Source organism: Mastigoproctus giganteus, chromosome 10 (assembly GCF_048544385.1).
Source record: "Mastigoproctus giganteus isolate SK-2022 chromosome 10, ASM4854438v1, whole genome shotgun sequence".
NCBI classification, from domain to species: Eukaryota; Metazoa; Arthropoda; class Arachnida; order Uropygi; family Thelyphonidae; genus Mastigoproctus; species Mastigoproctus giganteus.
This window is the reverse complement of record NC_143584.1, coordinates 78,249,664-78,274,634: the sequence shown is the minus strand read 5'-3', so window position 1 is coordinate 78,274,634 and position 24,971 is coordinate 78,249,664. Positions and strand designations below refer to the sequence as shown.

At 37.1% G+C, this 24,971-nt stretch overlaps 1 protein-coding gene across 1 annotated transcript in view; it reads right to left on the bottom strand.

The window, feature by feature from the left end:
• Positions 1-24,971, bottom strand: part of LOC150079103 (AP-1 complex subunit gamma-1-like) — a 650,293-nt gene that overhangs the window by 10,872 nt on the left and 614,450 nt on the right. Inside the window, 2 exon segments of the mRNA XM_090383609.1 lie at positions 7,808-7,927; positions 19,657-19,755. Of these exon segments, the coding sequence (XP_090239735.1) occupies positions 7,826-7,927; positions 19,657-19,755 (201 nt within the window). The 3' untranslated portion in view covers positions 7,808-7,825.

Sequence of the window (24,971 nt, the reverse complement as noted above, 5' to 3'; positions counted from 1 at the left end):
ATGCTACCAACAGTAAATTCTAAGTGGGAAGCATTCAAGGAATTAATCGGGATGCTACTAAACATTTCATACCTATTAAGAAATATTGTTCAAGGTTTAGGCCTAAATAGTTATCAAATGAACTAATGAGACTCGTGACAGAGAAGAAAAATGCATGGGATGCATATAAATTATCAAACGACTCAGAAGCCTATAGCAGATATAAGCTAATCTGTAATCAGGTCAGAAAGGAGGTTAGGCAGATTACAAGAAATCTTTGGCAAAAGATGCTAAGAAAAACACAAGGATTTCTTTACTTATATAAACTCTAAAAGGAAGGGGATGAATCTGATTGGTGCACTGGACATCGATGATTCGATTGTTGATGATCCTGCTCAGATAGCAAACAAACAATGAGTAATTTTGCATCTACATTCACACATGAGAAGTTAAGGTTTGAAAATGGCAGAAGCTTATCAAATTGTAGCAGGGTGCTTAATGATTTTGTAATAATTGAGAGCAAAGTGGAGGAGAAATTGTTGAAGTTAAACATAAGAAAGGCACGTGGGGGTGGATGGGATCTATCCAGTTATATTAAAGGAGGCGGCAAAGGAACTAAGCAAACTCTTAGCCATAATTATGAGAGCATCCTAGGACCCAGGGGAGTTCTCCATGGACTGGAGATGTGCAAACATATCCCCAATTCACAAAGGGGGATTGAAGGGTGACACGTGTAATTACAAAACAGTTAGTTTAACTTCTGTTCCGCGTAAAATAATGGAGTCATTGGTTAAAGATGCATTGCAGGATCATCTAAACAAGACTGCACAATAATTCATACACAGCATAGGTTTTTAAGGAAAGTCTTGTCTGACAAATTTGATAGGATATTATGATGTGGTTACAAAGGAACTGGATGCAAAAAATAATTTTGATATCATATATTTGGATTTCAGGAAAGCTTTTGACACTGTTGCACATGGAAGACTATTGTACAAATTGGAGCAGAATGGTATTAAGGGTGAGTTGCTACAATAGATATAAGGATGGTTGAGTGGGAGAAGACAGAGGGTGGTAATTAATCGGTGCTGCTCTTCGTGAACTAATGTTATTAGTGGAGTCACCACAGGGTTCGATTTTGGGTCCACTGTTGTTTTGTATATTTATCAATGATATTGATGAAGTTATATCAGGCTTAGTGTCGAAGTTTGCAGATGATACAAAGGATGGCAGGATTGTTAATGACAGTAACGGCAGTGTGCTATTGCAACAGGACCTGGTCCTTGAGGTTGTCACAGACATTATCTCAGATATGCCAGACAAGCTGTACTTGCTACCTGGGAGTCTAAAACGCTGATGGACTTGATATTTGGGTGACACTCAAATCAAGTGGACCCAATTTCGGCAAAGTCCAGACGGTCTGTGACTGCCAAATCCTCTGCTTGCACCTTCACGATGGTGGGACTGTTAGTAATCCTGGGTATAACCTCCATGAAGAAGTACATGATGGGTGACCACCCAGGTGTGAACTACCGTAAGCAGGGGTCGAGGTGTGGTGCCCACAGCACATGGAGGAATGCCGCCCCTCTATGTTACCAGGCAGTACTAGGTGGTAGATGACTCTCATCAATCGGTGCAATACCACCACTTTGCTTATTGGAGGCTTGAAGTGGTTTAGTCTCTAGAGTTAAGTTCCGGTCAACTCTTCCCTATCTCTTCCATCATGCAGTATGATTGATGACTTTTGAGGTTATTATGAACATCGTGGCGAGATCCAATATTTCTTATATTTCGAGGGCACAGCTCTAAAATGGTGTTCGCAGGCCGGCCGCTAGATAGTACACCGGACCGAACCTATTGGTAACTCTCTAGAAGGCTTCCGGATTAGCTAGTGTATAATCTTGCTACCTCTACTCTGCCAGATAGTGACTGGAGAGAGTCCAAGTAGTGTGTATGCGGGGAGCATTGTCGAGGCCACGTTATGTCAAGGATCTGGATATATTCTTACCATGTGTATGCCATATCCAAAAATTTCATTAATTCATACAGCATGTCCCACCCAATTTTTCTTACTATTGAATACACAATGAATTGTCAAACTAATAGAGCAAGCTTATCTGCGAAAAGATCTAAACCTCCCAAGCACTTCCTAATTCATTTCACAAATATGCGTGGTCTCAATTCTAATCTCAACGATGTCCATTTCCACTTGCAGTCTGCCAAACCCCATGTACTTTTTATGACAGAATCTCAGTTATCGGTTGATTCAACTACTGCTCATCTCAGATGCCGAAATTATTTGCTGTATGATTCCTTTTGCCTCAAAGGTGGTACTTGTGCATATGTCCGATTAGATATTCACTGTCAGAGACCGGGCAATTTGGAATCTCCTCTCTTTGATCTTCTCTGGCTTAAAATCTCTCTACCTCATTGTGTCAAATTCATCTGTTGTCTCCACCGTTCTCCCAACTCCACTAATCACTTTGAGCTCTTTGACTTCCTCTGTTTGCAGCTTGACTTTCTCCAGTCCAACTTTCCTAACAGTGAGGTAATTTTTCTTTTTGATTTTAATATTCACAACTCCAGTTGGCTTCCGTTTTCTAGTCACACCGACCCAGCTGGTCGAGATGCTGAGGCTTTTGCAATTACTAATGACCTTACACAGATTGTTCATTTACCTACAAGAATACTGGACAATCCTAATCATACAGCCAATACGCTTGATCTTTTTCTCATAAACAACCCTTGTAAGTACACTGTCGAAGTGAGATGTCCTTTAGGCACTTCAGATCACAACTTGATTATTGTCTCTTCTGCAATGGAACCTTTATCTCATGGCTATTCCAAACCAAGTGTTGTTTGGCATTACAAGAATGCAAAATGGGATGACCTGCGAGACTTCTTTTCTTCTTTTCCTTGGTCAGATTACTGTTTCAAAACTTCTGATGTCAACGTTTGCTCGGATCGTGTCAATGAAATTATTCTTGCAGGAATGGAATCTTTTATCCCACACTCTACTTTAAAATCTCGTCCTTTATCTAAACCTTGGTTTTCCAATAAATGTGCTAAGGCTGTCCAACAGAAGAATGTTGAATATCGTAATTGGCTTGTTTCTAATTCTTCAGTTTCATTTTCTGCCTACACCAAAGCTCGCAACAGTTGTAAAGCAGTTATTAATCAGTCCAAACTAGAGTGTGAACAGGCTAAGAGTAGAAAACTTGCTTCTTGCCCTAATGGTAGCCTCTGGTCTCTTGCCAAAGCTATTGGCCGCAACTTTTGCCCATCTCTGCTCCCACCTCTGTCCAAACCAGATGGTTCTGTTGTCACTTCAAACAAGGATAAAGCTGACCTGCTAGCATCGCATTTTTCTTCCAACTCATGTATTAATGATCTGGTAAAACACCTACCACCAGTCCCAACCCGTTCCATTGAATGCCTCCTGTGGTCTTCCGTCAAAAGGATGTCAGAAGGATTTTGACGAATCTTGATGCTAAGAAAGCTCCAGGTCCCGATGGTATTTCTTCTCTTGTTCTCAAAACCTATGCTCCTGAACTTACTCCTATTCTTTGCCGCCTTTTTTCACTTTCTTCCAAAGGTGTTTTTCCTTTGCTTGGAAATTTCCTCATATCCAGCCAGTTCCTAAAAAGGGTAACAAATCTCTCCCATCCAATTATTGTCCCATTGCATTTACTTCTACTCTTTCTAAAGTAATGGAGAAATCAATTAACCATCAACTCTTAAACTACCTAGAAACCTTCCGTTTGATCAACGATCGCCAGCATGGATTCCGTCAGTGTCGATCCACTGTGATATTCTGGCTTATGTTACCCATTTATGGACTAATTCAATGGAAAGGTTCGGTGAAACACGAGTAGTTGCTCTTGACATCCCAAAGGCTTTCGATCGTGTTTGGCATAACGGTCTTCTAAACAAGCTTCTATCTTATGGTTTGCCAACACTTTTTAGTAATTGGTTATCCAGTTTTCTCTCTGATCTCTTGCTGACGGTGATGGTAGACGGCTCTCTGTTTTCGAACTTCTCCACTAATGCCGGGGTCGCCCAAGGTACAGTTCTTTCCCCCACTCTTTTCCTCTTGTATATTAATGACCTTTTTCCATTGACTGGAAATCCTATCCATAGTTTTGCCGATGATAGCACACTGCATTCCACTTTCCATTTTGAGAAACCTTGTCCTGCTCAATCAGCTTCAACTTCTCGAAAATCTGCTACCAATTCCTTAAATGCCGATCTTCAGGTAATTCTCCAGTGGGGCAAAGACAACTTAGTTGATTTCAAGCCTTCTAAAACTCAGTCTTGTCTTATATCTTGCATAAAGGATTCTTCTGCTCCTATGCTTATCTTTAGTGACACTCTGATTTCTAGGCAAAATGATATATCTCTTTTGGGGATTACTGTGACATCTAATCTCTCTTGGCATGAGCACATTACAAATATTGCTTTTTCTGCATCGAAAAAACTTGGTTTTCTCTTTCACTCTTGGCATTACTTTTCTTCCAAACAGCTGCTCACTCTGTATAAATCGCAAATCCGCCCTGCCATGGAATATTGTTCCCACATCTGGCACCTGGGGTGGTGCCCCCAAAACCTCTCTCAGGCTGCTTGATTCCATTCAGAAGAGGGCAGTTAGGTTAATTAATGATTCATCTCTAACAGTCACTGTCTCATAGACGTACTGTTTCTGTTGCATACCTTTTCTATGGATAGTTCCATGGGCATTGTTCTTCTGAATTGGCTTCTATAATTCCCGCTCTCTCTTTCAAAACAGTCCGAACACGCGCCACCACCACCAACCAACATCCATTTACTGTCCAACTTCAAACTCACAGAACCAACTTTTCATCTTCCTCGTTTATTCATTCAGCTGCCGTTTTCTGGAACAACCTTCCTTCATACGTATTTCCTGAAAATTACAATCTACAGAAGTTCAAGTCCAATGTCAACAAATATCTTCTTTCGTCTTCTCAACCTCCAACCCAAGCATGGTACTATAGGTTCTATCTAATACCTCTCATGTTTGGGGTTTACATCAAAAAAAAAAAAAAAAAAAAGATAATTTGGGCAGATGGGCTAAGAAGTGGCATCTGAAGTTTTAACCTTGACAAATACAAAGTACTGAATATGGGTAGAAGTAACCCCAGAGAAACGTACCAACTGTGTGGTACTACACTTAAGGTGGTAGAAAATGAAAAAGACCTGGGAGTAATTGTGCAATCAGATATGAAGTTTTCTGAGCAATGCAGACAGGCTGCCAGGGCAGGTCATGGGGTTTTGTCAATGATATATATATAGGAATTTTGTTAGCAGGGAGAAGGAGGTGATTGTCCCTCTGTATAAGACAATGGTCAGGCCATGCCTTGAGTACTGCGTACAGGTCTGGAGGCCTCATTTTAGGAAGGATGTAGATTTGCTTGAGTGTGTACAGAGAAGGGCAACAAGATTGGTGAGGGGAATGAAGGGATCCTCTTACCAAGAGAGGCTTAAGTTCTGCAAATTGCAGTGGCTGGAGGCTAGGCACCTGTGTGGTGATCTTATTGAGGTGTATAAGGTCTTGAATGGGTTGAGCACGCTAAATTCTGATGGGATTCTTCCACTTGTTCAGATTACGAACCTAAGGGGGCATAAATTCAAATTAAGAAAAGACAGATGTAGAATAGATGTGTGGAAATTTGCCTTTAGCCAGTGGGTGGTTAATTGCTGGAACAAACTTCCATCTGTCGTAGAAGTTGATAGGTTGAATTAATTTAAGGAGGAACTGGGCAGGCATTTTGAGGGAATGGTGTGATTTTTTTTTTTTTTTTTTTGTCTGATGCTGCATAAGTTCATACACTTGCTTTCTTGCATCACATGCCACTACTACTACATGCTGAGAATTTAATATATACAAAAAAATATATATTTTTGTATGCATATTTACAATTTTAATTATAGCCTGTTATTGTATGAGGAATTTAAACAAAAAAATTAGTGAAGGCATTTATTTCTTTAGCAATGATGATAATAAAACTAAAAATGGATGAACTTAGACAACAAACCATTTAATGACTTTTTTGCAACTGCTTAATGTCAGACAGCAGTCTGATATTTGGTTCCAACATTGTTGAGCTTAGTTTTAATTGGTCCTCCAAGTGAATATCCATCATCTGAGATCTCAAGCTTGTTTTAATTTGTGTCATATGAAAATGTTGATCCACAACAGTAAGTTGTGCCAAAACAATATAGCGTTCGACAAGCATGTTGATGTACATGTGGGTATTCAACAACATTTTTCCATATTTGAAGAGGATCTTTATGTTAAATAGAGACTTCAGAATATTATCTTCTGAGAGCTCAATTAATTCCATCTATAAGTCATCATGTGCTTTGGACACATTAAATTTCCATAAGATCATGTTTCTCAAAATCAGCAAACCTTTCATTGTATTCATTTAATTTATCAGGGAGTCTAGAACAGCTGTGTATTGTTTCATGTTGCATTTCCTTAAACTTAAACTAAATTATATAAAGAGAATAACAATACATAAAATTGAGAATAGATAAAATTTACCTTAAAAATATTTTGAGTTTGGTTTTATGTCATGAAATAAAAGGCAGATTTCGCATTTCAAAGAAATAGACAAAAGGCCGCAACTGGTATCCCAAAAGGCTGCAAGTTCCCACTCCTGCACTTGATTCTTTCAGCAAGATGAGGCCCACTGGAATGGTTTGAGGATCAAATCCAAGTATTTCATGTACTTGTCTGATTGCCAAATTCCATCAATTTCTTCAAACCTTTGTGGGACGCAGTGGAACACAGCATTCACCAGTCTATGCCAGTGCCTTGCTCCAGAATGTCCTTCTGTTCAACTAGTGCAGGATACTTTCCACAGTTTTGTGGACTCAATATCATGCACCCTGCATGATATTGAGTGAAAGGCATCCCAACAGGTAGGTGGTTGTAATGTTTTAGCTTGTAAGTGTATATCATGTCAATAAACTGAATCTCTCAAATGCGATGGGCAAATGTTACCACACACTACATTTTGTGATTTATAAATTCCAAACTTAGAAATCAGAAAATGTCAATAGTAACGTCCAGTCCAATTCCAACATCAAACTTAAAAACTTCAGCCCAAATGTCACAATGCAATTTTTAGTGCAATTTAATCAGAAATTTTTTTTTTTTTTTTTAAAGCAAAGCCGAGCAACATGTACTTCAGTGACAGCATTGATTTGTTAAAAGGTGATCTTGTCTGACCAATCTGACTGGATACTATGATGCAGTAACAAAGGAAAGGGATGCAAAAAATAATTTTGACATCATGTACTTGGATTTCAGGAAAGCTTCTGATACTGTCGTATATAAAAGACTGCTGTACAAATTGGGGCATTGTGGCATTATTTATCAATACTTATGTGCCATGCTAGTTATTAGGTTTGAAGCTAAATGCGGCTATCGGGTTGATTATTTTTTTGAATTTTAAGTCTAAATTAATATTTATTTGTATAAATATTTATTAATATATATTTATATATATATATATATATATATTAAATTAATATTTAGACTTAAGTTAGTGCAAAGAACAATATATTTTTTACATAAAAAACAAAACAAAACACACACACACACACACACATATATATATATATATATATATATATATATATATATATATATATATATATAAATATATTTTTCTATTTTGAGAAGTAGTCTGTCCTCAAAAAGTAAATGTGTTAATGCATGCTATATTGCTATATTCTCTGCACCATAAAGTATTTACTTTTCTAACATAATAAGAATAAAGCTGTCATAATGAACAAATACCTATTTAATTTTTCTATATCACTTCCACGCCCAAGATGGAAAGTCGTTAATTTCTGTTTGCTCTTGAACTGGTACTCCATTTAATGTGTAAGATATTCTTATCCTCATTCTCAGTTGATTCTAAAAATATTAAAAAAAAAAGAAAAGAAAAGAAAAAGTGAAATTTACACCATTCATTTATCCAATTGAAACTCTTTATAGCAATACCCCAGGGGAATGAGAATCAGTAAAAGAACAAAGAAAAGTTTGAACACTTAATGCAATACAGTATTAAACATGAAAATGAAGGCTGCACATTTTTCATTGATTGTACTGTGTAGTAAGATTAATTTGTAAATCATGTATGTACAGTACCTATGTATATATGTACATACTAGATATATATGCTTAAACATAGATAGGGGAATTGAATTTAGACAAAAATAATTTGGCAAAATGTGCTGTTTCAGCGGCAGAGCATGTTTTAAAAGAGAAATATGAAGGTGAACGATTTATTTTTCAAGCGAAGCCAATTGCACACACACTTCTCACTTAGGCTGCACTTTAAAAAAAAAAAAATTCTAATACTTGATGATCATTCTTCAAGAAAACTTGTTCATTTCAGGTTCCATTACATCTGCAATGAGTTCCTCTTCATTCATGGGTATTCTTCTAAAGCATGCAATGTCTGCATCCACTTTAGTGTAGTCTCCAAACCATGTTTCCCCTCTAAGTTCAGGCAATGATATATCCTTAAAAACTTCTTCACAATTATCACTGTCTTCACAATTAATAGAGGAAGAGCATGAGAAACTTCATTTGTTGTATCATTAAAGGCAACAAGTCCAGCTTCATATTGTTTTAAGCAGTTGGCAATCACATTTTCTTCAACTCTATCGCATGCTGAAACATAAAAATATTTGTGTTTTGCTTTCGAGACACAACATGATTTTGTTTAATAGCACTTTTTCTTAAAGCACTGAATCACAACTTAATCAAGTGGCTGAAGAAATAATGTCATATTAGATGGGAGGTACTAAACAGTGATTACTAAACAGATGCAGGCCATTTGCTTAGCAATGAGGGATTAGCTAACCACAAACACCAAAATTTTTCTATTCTCCCTGCTCATCTTTTGATCTACGTTTCCATTCTTTTTTAGATTTTCGATGACATCCAAGCCTTTTCATTTGCTCAATGCATAGTCAGAAAATGTCTTCAAGCCTTTAAAACATTGTGGCTTCTGGGCTTTTCCAATGATCAAGAGAAGCTTCTCTGTGTGAGACATGTTGCTGCTAGGAGAATGGTAAGCTGTCCTTTTGTCTTTTTTTTACTTCCACCACATTTCTCATTTTAAGTGCAAACATTTTATCCAGTAGCACCTTAAAAAAAAAAACTCCTAGTTTCATCAGCACTGAAGTTGTCCTGGTTGTATGTGAAAAATTTTCCTTATATACCTTTGTAACTTCAGTACTGATGGCTGTGCTTTTGCTGCACACTTTTTTTGAGATACAGCTTACGATGAATCTTTTTCGAACAATCCATCAGAAAACTCACAATCTTTGATATTCATCCAAATATGCACATAATTCATCCATTATGCACACAATTTATAAAACATTTCCATTACAGAAACATTTTTTGCATATGTCATGATTAGTCATTCCAACAGAGATTCATTCCTCTCTTGGAATTCATTCCTAGAGTTGTTCCTCTATTAATTGTGAGTTTTCAAGGTCCAGATATTTTACCCTTTGTGCTCTGATCCTGCTCAGTGCAGCAGATTCCTCTTAAGCTTTCACCATTTCAGAACATTGAACAATGCACTCTTAAGAATGTCAAATTAAATTTTTCTGCACAATTGGCAAGGCTACCTGCTTTGTAGGAGCCATTTTATAAAACTATTGTCTATACTTATTTTAATGTTCATTTCATTACACTCAGTGCTTTCTCACAGTCAGCCTGCAAGCTCATAGGCAAATATGTGTCTTTCAAGGTCATTATAACGAACGTAAAATAGCATTTTTTATGGAAAATTGCATATAAAGAAACAACCATTCATGTCAATATTTTAATAAACTAAGTAATGTTTTTGTCATATAAATTTAAATTTTATTAACAATGAAATACACTAAATTTTATTAGGGTAATTATTTAGAGTATTCAATATTATATTCCATTTAAAAATAACCACAAGGGATAAAAACTCAGATGGCTATACTTTGAGAAAGGAAAAAAAAAAAAAAACAGTCATTATATACTCATAAATAACACTATGTTAAAGAAAAGAAATAGAAATTTAGGTAAAGGAATGGGATTTCAATGTGTTTATATTTTCCTGTCTCAGAGTCATTGACAGAAACTGGCTTGGGTGTATTACTGCTCACTTTAGAGACAACATTATTAACGAGTTAACCTAAAATTAATAATATAGTTTATAACTGAATAACATCACCAAGGAGGCAAATCCTTTATTCATTAAAGACTCAAGAGACCACTATTACAGATATTTGGGGCCTTACTGGACCCTCACCAGATTGTGAATGGCTCCTATTTTCAATTTAATGTTGATATGTGAATAAATATATCAAATCTAAATAGGCAGCCCAGCTGCTTGTTTAGATTCAATTATGTGATTTTAGGTTTTTATTATGTTTCAGCGCAATAGATTTGATATTTTTAATAAACTGATCTGTATAACTGCAATACTGTCATCATCATTATCAAATATTCTGCTGCTACTGCTGATGATGATGATGATAACAAATAAGCAAATTCTTGTAAATGTCTGTAGATTGTGAATTTGTTCAATTTAATGCTCAAAATATATTGAGTGGATATATTCCCTTTATTTTTATTTTCTTCAATATTTGTAAAATAATAAGAGGAGTTTACCCCAATATAGTATGTAGAACACTTCTATGTACTATATTGAGGTAAACTCCTCTTATTATTTAACAAGTATTGATATCAACGTAGAACATTTGAGCATTACAGAGCTCTGGTTCATACTATCTATTTTCTTCAATGTATATCAGCATTGTTTACCAGTATATATTTATATCATTCACATTCATACAATGTTCATTATCATTCATACAAGTGACATGGCACTTGCATGACAATGCATTTTGTAAAATAAGTGTAAAACAGTTCTCAAGTACATTTTTTTCATTTAGTCAAATATAGTGCTAAGAATAATATTATTAACAAGTACAAGAATTAAAAAACTTTTAGCCCATAAGTTTGTTTTTTTTTTAAATCAGAGATGAGTAGTGTTTTATTTATTTTTTTACTTTCTAAGTTGCTTCCTCTGATTTTTTTATTATTTTTAAATGTGAATTCACAAAAGCAACCAAAAAATTTTACAAAACTTCTCCACTGGAACAAATGCAATGGGAGATCCAGGATTCCAGGCAGTCCCCCTTTCCCTTGACTACAGAAATTTCTTTACTATCCATACCCATTTAATGACACTCTGGTCATTACATGCCATGGTTTTCGTACTGTCAAATTGTGGATGCAGTTTGGATCGTTGGTGAGAACCAAATCAAGGATATTAGAGCTCCTTATAATTAAAATAACATGTTGGAATAAATAACAATCATTCAGATTTCCACAATCTGTTCCCCCATGGAAACAGGTTATGGAAATATAGTGCCCATCTGTGATTTCCAATCTATAAGAGAACAAGTTGCCTATTGAAAATTTTCCCATACTCCTCCGAATTGTTCGTCTGTAACATAAACTATCATCTTCCCTCCCTCTAGAGCAGAGCTCAAATAATCGTGCACCCATCAACCCTCTTCAGTGTGCATGTAATGCTATGTTAGGAATATATCCATGTTTATGGACATACCACCCAAAAAATTGTGCGACCTTGGTTGCAACAATGTGTTTGTCTGCAGAGTAAGATAAGGATGCTGGAAGTGAGATAAATGTGGGGGGATAGGAATTTATGTTGGCAATCCTGGTATCTCTTCAGTTTTTTAATAACTTAGATGTGAGGCATTGATGCTGTTTTCTTTTGTTTGTGTTTTGGAGGTTATTTTGAATAAAATCTCACCTTTTGTGTCTCAGTTAGTAAGGTGAGTTTATTATTCATTTCACAATCATTAGTTTTAATTTCATAAGAAAAAGGGAAAATGAGGACACAACCATGTGGGTTAAGGAGTTTTATGCTTGCTGTTATTAAAGTTTAGTTTGTGTAGATTATGGAGTTAAGAGTTTTTACCTGAGTTGGTTCCTAATAATCATAGGTTGCTCACAAAATTATTTATGAATAACTTTTATAGTAATATATGAATTTTAAAATATTTCTTGAATTACAAACACTTCCAACAGAAGAGGGAAAAAAAATACTGAAGAAAGACACTTCAACTAATTTCAACTATTTACGTTGCTTTAGCTTGGCATCATCCCACTTTCTTTTTTCACTCATAATGAAGGGATCATTGAGAAAAAAAAATCACAAAAAGGATACACTTGTGCATAAGAAGACGCTGAGAAGCCGCACTGTGTGAGGTATTGCTGTAACTTTTTTTTTTTAAATATACCTCAATTTATTTGGATGTGAAAGATGACTTCTCTGTGAAAAGTGTGAATTAAAGCTTTACAATCAAATTTAAATTATTAGATAATAATATTTTAAATAAAGTTTCAATTTAATTCCATTACTTTAATATTTCTTAGTATAATCTATCCCCTTTTAATGAAATGTTTTTCCAAATTTTCCTTGTGGGAGTTGGTTTTTTATGGAGACCACCATCAAAGCCTATTTATTGCTTTGAATTAACTGATGCAAATATTTGAAACTGGAAGTTGCTGATAAACAAAACCAAAAGCTGCAGATATGTGCAGCTGATAGCTGTTTGGCTTTATTGTGGTCATCTGGAAATTGTAGGTGTAACACCTTTGCTGCAAAAAAAAATTTAACAAATCTTTTAGATGCACACTTCACTGTCTATAATTCTGGCATCCCTAGTCATAGTGCAATTTTATTTTAAACATGGTTTTGAAAAGAGCATTGACATAATTTTAAAAATCAATTTGACAGTTGGCAGACACCATACCTTCACTACTGCCAACCTGAATCCTGTCACTTGGACCATGAAGGTAGCGGCATGACATTGGTATTGATTGTTTGTTTGTTTGTTTTGGGATTTATTTGGCGCATCGGCAACTATGGCCATAGTGCGCCATACATATGGTAACTATGAATGCCATTTCTTCTCAAATAGAGAAAATGGAAAAAAAGGAACCAGAAAGTAATTTTTTAACTAACTAAAGGAGGTGATATACTTTAATCATCTTGAGAAAGTTATAAATGTTTGAGACATTTGTTTCATTATTTAAAAGTGAAGTAAGTGTAGGAGGTTCTCCTGTTGTGGCTGGAGTGCAAAGATTCTGGCGTTATCTTGTATATTTTGTACATTCAACCAGAATGTGTTTCACTGAGAGCATTGTATTACAGTGATGGCATTGAGGGGGTATCTCTCATCTTAAAAGATAACCATGAGTAATATTTGTGTGACCAATTCACAGACGAGCCAATATTACCTCCTGATGTTGGATTGAACTGAAGTTGGAAGGCCATCCCTCAAGGTTTGGCTTGATACTTCAAAGCTTATTGTTAGGTTGATTTTCCCATGATAACTGCCATTGGCACATGCATTTTTCCTGGATTATTGGTTGATAATCCAGGAAAAATAGTCTTGATGAGGCATTTTCCACTTGTTCTCGGGTGGTAGGTGAGCTAATTTGGCAGCATTGTCTGCTAGTTCATTTCCAGGAATTGCCATATGTCCTGGGACCCAGCAGAAGTGTATGTCCTGAATTGCTATTAGTTCAGCGGAAAATATACTGAACTCACGTGACAACTGATAAGCTAATGTGATGTTTGGAAAAACTGCGACGATTCCAAAGTGGACATCATTCTTTGATCCATCAGTATGTACTATGGAAAAGCTGGGAAACTGGTCCACTACTGCATGGTATAGTTGTAAGAAGTTTTCTCTATGCAATGTAGATTTATTCCATTCATGTAGGTGTAAGTCACGAGGGTGGAGTGATATTTCAAGGAGCAAGAGAGAATGGGAGGCTATGTGCCACATTGTCTAAGGTTAAATTTAGTTCTTCTAAGAGGTGTTTTATTCTCATACCCAAAGGACGGTTAGCATTAGGGCGGTTTTGGTATAACCTGCTGTGCTGTGATGTGAAAAGTATCTGCCAGTTTTGGTGTTCTGGCATAGATCTAATTTTATAGACATAACGTAGTATCAGTTGTTGTTGCCTGATCGAGAGAGGGGGTTCGTGTGCTTCAGCATATAAGCTATGTATTGGAGACGTGCAATATGCTCCTAAAGCAATGCGTATTCCACTATGATGGATAGGGTCAAGCCAGCGAAGGATACCAGGTCTTGCTGAACTATACACTGGTGCTCTGTAGTCAAGTTTCGATCTTATTAATGCTCTATATAACCGAAATAAAATAAGGCGATCAGCTCCCCACTCAGTTGCAGAGAGAACCTGGATGATATTTAGTCTTTTGATATGCTCAACAAAAGTGAGTTTATGGTCTAAAGTGATTCCTAAGAACCGTATGCTGGGATGAACTGCTTTTGGTTGGTGATTCAGTTGTAGCTCCGGATTAGGGTGGAGTTTGCGTTGGCGGCAAAAATGGATGCAAAATGTTTTTTGGCGACAAAGTTGAAATCCATTAGTCTGAGCCCATGAACAGATCTTAGTTATTGCCCCTTGCAACTGTCTCAACAGTATTCATGTTTTTCGCATGACACCAAATACTAAGGTCATCTACAAACAGTGCTTCATCAATAGTGTTTGGAAGTTGTCTGGTAAAGGTGTTTATTGCAATTATAAAAAGTGAAGCACCGAGTACAGAGCCTTGAGAAACTCCTTCTTATTGTGAAAATACTTGGGACAGTGAGGTTTTAAATCGAACCTGGAATGTACGCTTGCATAGGAAATTCTGTATGAAAATCATTGCCATGGACTTCGGTGACCCCGAAGTCCATGGCAATGTAATTCATGGAGTATTCCACTTCCACGTGGAATCATAGGCCTTAGTGATATCAAAGCAGACTAACACATGATGTTCCGATCTGAGGAATGCATTCCGAATTGAGTTCTATAGTCTGACTAGTATATCTAGTGTAGATCTATTTTGTTGAACACCGAATTGTGCAGAATGTAGCAGATTGAAATTTTCAAGGTACCAGATCAGTCGGCGGTTCACCATCTTTTCGAGAATTTTGCAAATGCAACTGGTGAAGGCGATTGGTCTATAATGAGAGGGATTTTTAGGGTCTTTACCTGGTTTAGGGAAGGCAAGGACCGTAGCATGATGCCATTGATTAGGGAATTTATCTTCCAGGAAGAGTCTATTGAATAGATGAAAAAGTAACTGTAATGATTCGGTACTTAGTTTCTGTATCATGGAATAATGAATATTATCTGGTCCTACAGCACTGCGTCTAGATGTTGACAAGGCTCTATGTAATTTGTGGATGGTAAAAGGTAAATTGTATTGTTCATCTCCTTTTGAAGAGAAGTTTAACTTGTTTTTCTAAACTTGTTTTCAATCTTCTGAAGGTCGGTGTATAGCTTTCTATTGCTGATGTTTTGGCAAAGGTTTCACCTAGTATATTGGCAATTCCAGCAGGATCATTTACATTCTGCCCTCTCCATTCCATGATGGATAGAGGTGTTGCTTTATATTTGCCACTCATTTTTCTGATTGCTTCCAAATTTTATGTGTAGGATTGCTTGATTGATAGTCGAAGTGAAGCGGATTCAAGCAGCCTTTTTATTGCAGCGTCTAACATATCTTGCTCTTGCTCTAACGCCCTTATATTGAATGAGATTGGTTGTAGTTGGACTCCGGCAAAAAGAATTCCAAGGTTTGCTTTGCTCTTTTTCGGCCACAAGGCATTCATCACTCCACCAGGTTTTTGGATGAATCTGTAATTTTGAAGAGGATTTCGGTACGGTTTGTTCTGCTGCATGTAATATTGTTTTTGTGACATAGTCAACTGCTTCATCAGTTGTGGAATTTTGGATTATTTTGGGATCAAGCTTAGTTAATTTTTTATAGGACTGCCAATCTGCTTTATCAATGAGCCAATGTGGAATTTTAGTAGGATGATGAGAGGACTTATTAAGTAATTCAATTATTATGGGAAAATGATCGCTATGTAGCGGATCGTTGTTTACAGTCCACTTTAGACTAGGATATAAGGTTGCTGAACAGATAGACAAGTCTATTGCAGTGCTTGTTCCTGAAGGAAGGTGAACGTATGTAGTTGAACCGTCATTTAGAAGAAGGAGGTTGTTATTGTCTAGACACTGTTCAATTAGTTTTCCTCTTTGATCGATGATGTTGTTGTTACCACATAGAGTGTGATGACCATTTAAGTCTCCCAGAATGAGGAAAGGTGTTGGGAGTTGAGCTATAAGATAGTTGAGATCATTTTGATGGACGGTATAGCTTGGTGGGATGTATAAGGAGCAGATTGTCATATGGATGTCAGCAGCTGCATGGACTGCTAGGGGAGGGGAGGGGAGGGGAGGGGAGGGGAGAGTTCAGTAAGACCTGTTTGGTAGGAATATGTGGGTTTGTTAAAATAGCTACACCACCATGTGCAATATTCTGATTGGTTCTGTCTTTTCTAATAATGTTATAACGAGACAGTAGTAGTGGCATGTGATGCAAGAAAGCAAGTGTATAAGCTTATGCAGCATCAGCCAAAAAAAAAAAAAAAAAACACACCATTCCCTCCAAATGCCTGTCCAGTTCCTCCTTAAATTTATTTAACCTGTCAACTTCCACAACGACAGATGGAAGTTTGTTCCAGCAATTAACCACCTGCTGGCTAAAGGCAAATTTCCACACATCTATTCTACATCTGTCTTTTCTTAATTTGAATTTGTGCCCCCTTAGGTTCGTAATCTGAACAAGTGGAAGGATCCCATCAGAATTCAGTGTGCTCAACTCATTCAAGGCTTTATACACCTCAGTTTTGGTGTATTTTGGGGTTTTAAATATGTCTCTTGATTATTTGTTGTTGTTATTTTGGTTTTTAGGAGCATTAGCAACTAAGGCCATATTGCTTCAGGATATGCGGTGGTCATTCCCTGACCTTTCCGCATCCTCCATATTTGGTGGAGATCGGCTCGAACCCCGGTCTAATCAAGAAGCGTGTGCTACGCACTGCTGCTCCTTCCCACCTGGCTACGGAGGCGCCATGTCCCTTGAAGGCAGAGACATATTGGTGAGTATTTACAGGAAAGATCGCATAGGTCATCGATATTGGCACGAAATCCACGACAATTCCACTGTATTATTCTGTTCATTAATTATCTCTTGTTAGGCTTTCTGAGCGTTTTCGGGTTGCTGAGGTTTTCTGTTTTTCACTCTTGTTTTTATCTTTTTTTGGGAAGGAAGGCCTTTCGGTGTCCATGTCTTCTTCGACAAAAATTTGAAGGACAGGGTCATCTGCTGATTTTTATTTAGTGTCCATTGTTGTTGGTGATTAGAAGTTATTATATGTTTTTCTTTGAGTCCTTGATCCAAAGTGTGGGGATTTTCGAGTGGTATGGAAATTGGTGTATTGACTGCTTGGGTTTGAGTTGGACTGTACAAAGATTTTATGTAATTCGAGAAGGCACTTTTGGGGGTACTGTTAGTTCAGTTTGCGATTTGGTTGATTGGAATTTTTTGGTGGCTTGGGCATACGTAGGTCTGTTTGCATGAGTTGGTGGTGAGATGATTCTTTTTGCTTCTTGGTAAGAAACATTATGGTTGGTTTTATATTTCTGGATAAGTTTCTCACTTTTCCAGCGCTCACATGTTCTAGCATAAGCGGGATGATCTTTTTGGCAGTTTGGACATACTGATTGAGGAGCATTACAGTTTTCGCAATCGTGTTCAACTGAACCACACTTTGCACAAGTAGGGGTTCCCCAGCAAGCTGTCTGGGAATGTCTATACTTCTGACATCGGAAACACCGTAGCAGGTTTGGGACATATGGTCTGACATTACATACCAGATATCCGGCCTTAATGGATGATGGACGATTTGGTGTATTAAAGGTCAAGATCAGATTGCAGGTAGGGATCAGATTGGCATCTTTTCTGGTGGAGATTCTCTTGACATGAATAACTCCTTATTCTTTCATTTCTTCTTCAGATACATCTAGTAAGTCCCAGTCTGAGATCACTCCTTTAGAGGTGTTCAGTGATCTGTGGGGCGTTACAGTTACTGGGAGTCCTGCAAAGAAATTAGTTTTCAGAAGTTGCTCAGAATGTTTGGCATTAGATGTCTCAATGAGAATATCTCCTGATCTGAGTCTTTTTATGGATTTCGGAGATCCTGCTCTACTTTCCAATTCCTTTTGAACTCTAAATGGAGAAAGTTTGCCAACTGCATTTTCACCAGTTGAATGGATGATCAGATAGGTTGGAATTGGATAGGTCTCTGGCTCAGTTTTTTGGCACTTTGCAGTTCCTGCTGTGGAACTATCTTTCTTTTTTGATATCTGGGTTGTGTCTGGCAGCCCAGATAAGTCTGAGTTTGACTTACTCATGATATGCTCTTTTTGGCCCTGGGAGATTGTCTTTTTCTTCCAGGTTACCAGCCCCGCTACGTGGAGGCAAGAGCGGTGCCGCCTAGCGACCCAAGCGAAGAAAAGGGTTAGTATTAACTAAAAATAAAAGAGGGATTAAAGAAAGGTGGCTTTCCTTTCTAGATTATAGTATTTGAATATATGTATTTAACTATAATATTCAGAAGTTATCAGACTTTCGAAACTCAGGAGAAATGTATTTACAGTTAAGTGTACTAGATAATCACTCTGGAAAGGTGCTGTGGTCACTAATATCGCTTGGCACTCGGGGGCCTTGGTATCGATGACCCTTGCAGGAGAACCCACTAGCCAAATGATCCTTGCTGAGCCTTTCAGGACCAACAGTTTTGTTGAAGCAAGGGCCAAAGTGGTGTGTTGAAGCTGCGTCCCTCAACCACAAGGATCCCCCTTTCCAAATTTCCATGGGTCACAACGCATGGCAAACACACTGGATTCCTATGATGTTAGCTTGGAACCCAGGCTGTGGGCGTTGGATCCCAGTGATGCTAATCTGGGGATCAGTAGCATCACTGAGAGGTCCTTTCATCATGTATAGGTGCCCAACATTGAGGGGATTTTTCTTAAGGAATGAGCAATCAAGTCAAACTAAGAAGAAATTAATATTTAAAAGCATTTATATACAAAGTATTTTACAAATCTTCAAAAATTTGTAAAGAAATTCACCTTTAGAAAAACCACTACAGGAAGGATGGAGACATTTTGGAAACATTCAAAATGGCCAATGAAAGCAAAACAATGAGTATTGGTAACATCAGATACATTTACCACTCGAGACATTTCAGAAAATCATGCAAGCGAAAACTGTTCCGTGTATGGCACCCTTGTTGGTCCATATACACAGCATAAGTTACCTCTACTAGACATTTGATGATGATAATGCATATCTCAGTATTTTAGAAATACTGAGGTAGGTGCATTCCTAGCTCAGTATTTCTAAAATTTAAACTTTTATGCAAAAAATTCTGAATGCAGGGATACAATGTGTATAATATGAAAATCACCTAATTATTCAGTACCTTAGTGTTATTAAATTAAAACTGAAATAAACTAAGTAAATAATCTTAAAAGAGACAAAAAGTAATCCAATGTCCCACAAAATTACTATAAAATAAACTGCAAAATAAAATGAAACTAAGTTGCTAAAACATTAATATAAATATAGCCAAATAAAACAAAAACTAAGTAATTAAATTAGCAATAAATACCTTGTGTGGATTAATAATTTTAATAGTCTGTTTGATTCCTCCAGAATTAGCAGCTGGTATTACAGTACCGGATGGTGGAAGAAGTTGAAGCTGGAATGTCTGAAGAAGAGAGAGGAAGAAAAAAAATTTTAAATCAGAATCCTATATACTTGACCAAATTAATATTACACTCAAACCTTCAAAATCCAGAAGCCTTGGGACACCCGCTTTTTTCTTGATTTCGAGTGGTCAGATTATAGTCAAAAAGAGGCTGCAAAAAATATATTTCTATATTGCAACTTATTTTCTATACTGCTGTACAAGTGCAGTCTTTTTTTTAAAGAAAGGTAGTTTAATTGAACTGTACCAAAGTCCAGTAAATATATAGTAGTAAAAATAAAATTGTAACTGGTATATTTTGGAAAGTAAAAATAATTATCACAACTTGTATTTTTTGGTGCCTATGACCAAACATCATAAAAACATTATTTTTCCACCTCCAAAATATACTGTACATAGTATAGTATATTTGGAAAGTTAAAAATGAAAAATTACACACAGTCACTTCACCAAAGTCCTCATGTTGAGTGTCACTTTTCCACAATAGATAATGACTTAGATTTGTATTTTGAAAGGGGACAATCATCTGGGCCACTTAATTTTCTTCTGGTTGCATGTGAGCAAGTACAATGTTGCTTACAAATGATAATCTAAAAATTCTAAAAACATTCATTAAATGGTATCGTTATCTCAGTTTAATGCATATTTGATAACTCTAAAACTGAGAAAATTGATAAAGAAGATGGATACTACAATCAGCAGTAAACAATTTGGCAAAAGAGAACTAAATTTACTGATTCTTTGGTAGTTTGCCAAATTCAACCAGTTTTCTAAACATAGCTGGAAAATGGATGGTGCCAGATAATGGACTGCCAGATTTGGGAAGTTCAACTGTATATAATTCAAATACCATTTGTTTTATTTCTTTGAAATAATACTTACTCTTAAAATATATCTAGCATATTTAAGTTTTTTTTTTTTTTGAACAGCCATGTGGGAGATACTGGCAAATAGGCACAGAAATTTATTTATTTTTTTTTTTTGGGGGGGGGGGATTTATATTAGCTACATAGTATGCATCTTCATGAATAAATACCAATCAGCTATTTAAAGTGCGCATGCACAAACAAAAATCAAAACGTCTTTAGAACTTCAATAATTGGTGGTTCTGAGAATTATATACACTCCAAAATAACTACCCCCCCCCTCAGATACAGCAGCTTCCAAGTTTATAACCATCTTGAAAAGATGTTAACATGTTAACATTTCTTTCTTTTCTTTTTTCAAGAATGATCAATAAAACATTACCTCCATGCCACCCTTAACAAAGGTAAGCCTTTTTTTTCACAGATAAAACAAGTAATTTTTGTACCTTTCTGAATTCAATAGGCTGGCTTCAATCCCATATCAAAATTTTCAGATAACATAAAGATTAGGAGAGTCATTAATAATCAGTGCTCCTTCAGGATGACTTGGACAGGTTTTAAGGAGTGTCAGAAAAATGGCAGTTATGTTTTAATGCAGCAAAATGTAAGGTCTTTTACACTTGGGGAATAGCAACCCCAAAGTAACTTATATACTTGGTGGGATTGAATTGAAAATAGAGAAAGAAAGTGAGCAATGATACAGGTGGATATGAAGTTCTCTGAGCAGAGTAATAGGCAGCCAGGAAAGCCTATTGATGATTTATTGAACAGTAGAGATAAGGTCATAATCCCATTGTAAGATCACTGAATATCTATGTCTGTTTGGCCTCAAGACAAAGCCAGAAAGATCGGCTGAAATAATTTGCTCATAGCTGCTAACTTTTGACTTTCAAAAAGCTGGAGATCAGGCAAATGTAGGCAGGGGAGAAAACAGTAGATTTTTGGGCCAAAACAGGAGACAAATAGGAGGATTTTGCAAAGAGCAGAAATCAGTTGCGAAGTTAAGACTGTACTAGAAATTAAATTTCCTGACAAAATACACATTTTATATGAAAATACAGACATAGGATTGTTTACCAGTATGTTGTGCTTTCAAACATTACCTTACCTATGATTTTTCTGTCTGTGGATTCATGTTTCAATTTTCTCTTACATATTAACTGAATTTGATTCAGTTAATGATTCAGATTTTTCACAGGCTATCCCAGCTTGTGAAAAATCTGAATGTCTGTGCTACTTCACCACAAATTACTGCTTCTATACACGTCCAATAATAATACGTTTCTGGTGTTTTTAATTAATTTTATTTATTTCCTAAACAACTTACAGGGCATCTTACTGAGATGCCCTGTAAATATTTCTGTCAGCAATTTACCAGTCTGCAAAATGAAATAACATCAGAGAGCATACTAAAATGGATTAAGACAGTAGGTGCACATACTTGTGAGCAAAATTTGCTCACTGCCAAAATTTTTTTACTATTAACTTCCTTCTTTTGTCAAGCTGTAGAGAGCCCCATAACAGGTAGTGCTCATTCCTGTCACCCACGATAGAAAAAGGAACAGGTAATTGGTTGACTAAGTAATACTTAGTCTAAGTTGACTAAGACCAATAATAGTACAATCATTATTAAGCAAGAGATGCAGATCTGATAGTAATGTGGGTGGCTGCTTCGAAAGGTATAGAAGTAATAGAAGAGGTCCAGAGTGTGTTCTGCTGCTATCATTATCTGACTGTTCAAAAGTTGTGTTCCATTACATCACCTGCTGCACAGTAAGCACCCATGTCTTTCAGGTCCTCGCAAGGGCCGTGCCGCCGAATCTGGATGTAACTAGGTGTGCCATGCTATATTAGCTGTCCAAAAGAGTACCCATCACCTTTGCTGGCTACACTATACATCTGACCAACAACAAAAAGCTGGAAAAGACAAGAGTCATCAACACCTGCAGCAGGCATGGCAAACTAGATGGATGCAATCCACTAAAGGAGATATTATAGAGAACTTTCTTCAGGATATTGATAGGGTGTACTCCAGTCCCCCCCACTGGTTTTTCTCAGGGCTTAATATGACCTACTTGTTAACAGGGCACAGCCCTTTCAATGCCAAACTGATAACCTTCAGACTCGTGGACAGCCCACTATGTATATGTGGGGAGTCAGAGACCTGGAAACATCCACTGTGAGCACTATGAGGACCTTTGTTGTCTACTTACCACCAGAATCCACAAATTTTCCTGTGAGACCTTGAACCACACCTCTTGGATTCGGAACTTGAATACAGGGCTTTCAAGCCCCAAGACTTGTTTACAAGAAGGAGAACCTTGCATGCATAGAGAAAGCTAAACCAGTCTCATGGGATGAGATGAAAACAGATTAGAAGGCAACTACTAAACAACAGGAACAATATGATGCACCTTTGAACCATATAGAACTTGGCAGCCACACTGGATATCACAACCAACTGATCAAACCTACCGGACCTCGACTCACCTGATGACTTCCGACAACACAACCAGACAACTCTATGAATAGGCCTCCAACTGTCAGTACTGGGAATATGCTACCACCAAGCACTATGAAACAAACCATGAAATGAACAGGAAGCATGAAAAACTGAGACCAAGGACTACCACAGGACTTGACATCCACAAACTGCTCAAGCCACAAGTGCTGGCCTTGGACCAAGACAGCAGCCTGACTGGACAGCATACTGGAATCGACGACCCTCCTATCCAGGGCCATGCTGCAGGCATGGCCCGATGACGAAATGCCATCTGGATAGAATGGATAGACTGGATCCCTCACCTCCATGGAACTGAAACTTGTAGTATACTGCTCATGCACCATTTAACAATCTGGACTGGGTACCTTAACCTCGTTCTCTATAAATCTCCTTCCCCTGCCTCCCCTATTGTCCCCATATTTCTATCTGTACCCCCAGCCTTCAGTCTTCCTCCCCCACTCCAACTTATCCAACCACAACTTGCTCCCAACCAAAGTAAAACTTAACTTAACGTCTAAATTAATTCTACCTTAAATTAAATTCCTTTCAGCCTTAACCTAATTTCCAGCAAATTTTTTTTTTTTTTTTTTTATATTGGCTCTAGCCACTAAAATCTTAGGAAACTAGGTGGCAGGGCCTGCCAGAGTACGAACTTCTACTGTGATCCCTCTATGCCTGACCTGCCCCCCTCGGGTGCCTAATGGCTAAATGGTCAGAGGAACAACACACACACTTTTTGTAAAAATCCCTGGCCTTCACAGAGTTCTGCGTTACACAAACAAGAGAAAATCAGAAACAAAAGTTGTCTCAGTACAAATCCCCTCTGACTCCTGCACTGCAGACATTCTGCAATCCAACTAAGGATCCTCCCTAAGAACTGACTATATTCCAAATTATACAGTAATTGTTCATTTGGCACTGGGTCAAAAGCACAAAACGGAGATGGGGGAACCCCTGGTGCTGTTAGACTCAAAACACTTTACACCACCTGCTAGGTAGTTGTGTGGCATATTACCAGGGAGGCTGTTTCTTTTTTTTGTTGAAAAGAGGTGCGGTGCTGTCAATCAGCTGTTGAAGGATTAGATGAGAATGTGCAGTCAAACTGAGATGCTCTTGACTACAGAGTGTAGAATCAAGAATGTAGCCTCTGAATTACTCATTAATATGTTGGTGTGTTAATATAAACTGTTTTCACTTCTTTACATGACAATTTGGGCTGAATTCTATATTTTTGAATTTTTTTTCCTTATTTCCAGTGGATATATTCCTTTCAACTAGCTGCATGATTACCTTGATAGTTCATAGACATGTGTTGTACCTTATGTAGGGTGGCTCCACCTTGGTACAATGTGATGATACATATCTCTGTAAACTGGCCAGAAATGATTGTAGTGCAAAATTTGTGTAGTGTGTTTTGAATTGCTTAGTTCTTTCTGGCCACTTTGCAACCAGTAAGCAGCAATCACCAATTTTCCAATCTTGATATCATCTGCAAATTTTGACACCAGACCTTCTATTCTTTTGTCAATGTCATTAAAGAAAATCAGAAACAAAAGTTGTCCCAGTACAAATCCCCTCTGACTCCTGCACTGCAGACATTCTGCAATCCAACTAAGGATCCTCCCTGTGAACCGAATATATTCCAAATTATACAGTAATTGAGTCAAAGGCATTACTAAGATCGAAATTAACAATGGCAAAATTATTTGTACATCCAGCTCATGAGTGATTCTGTTAAAACAGCTAACCAGGTTGGTTAAACATGATTTTCCTTTTACAACATTATGCTACATTTCCTTTAGAATTCTATTTATAGCTAAATCGCACCATATGCCATGTTGCAATCT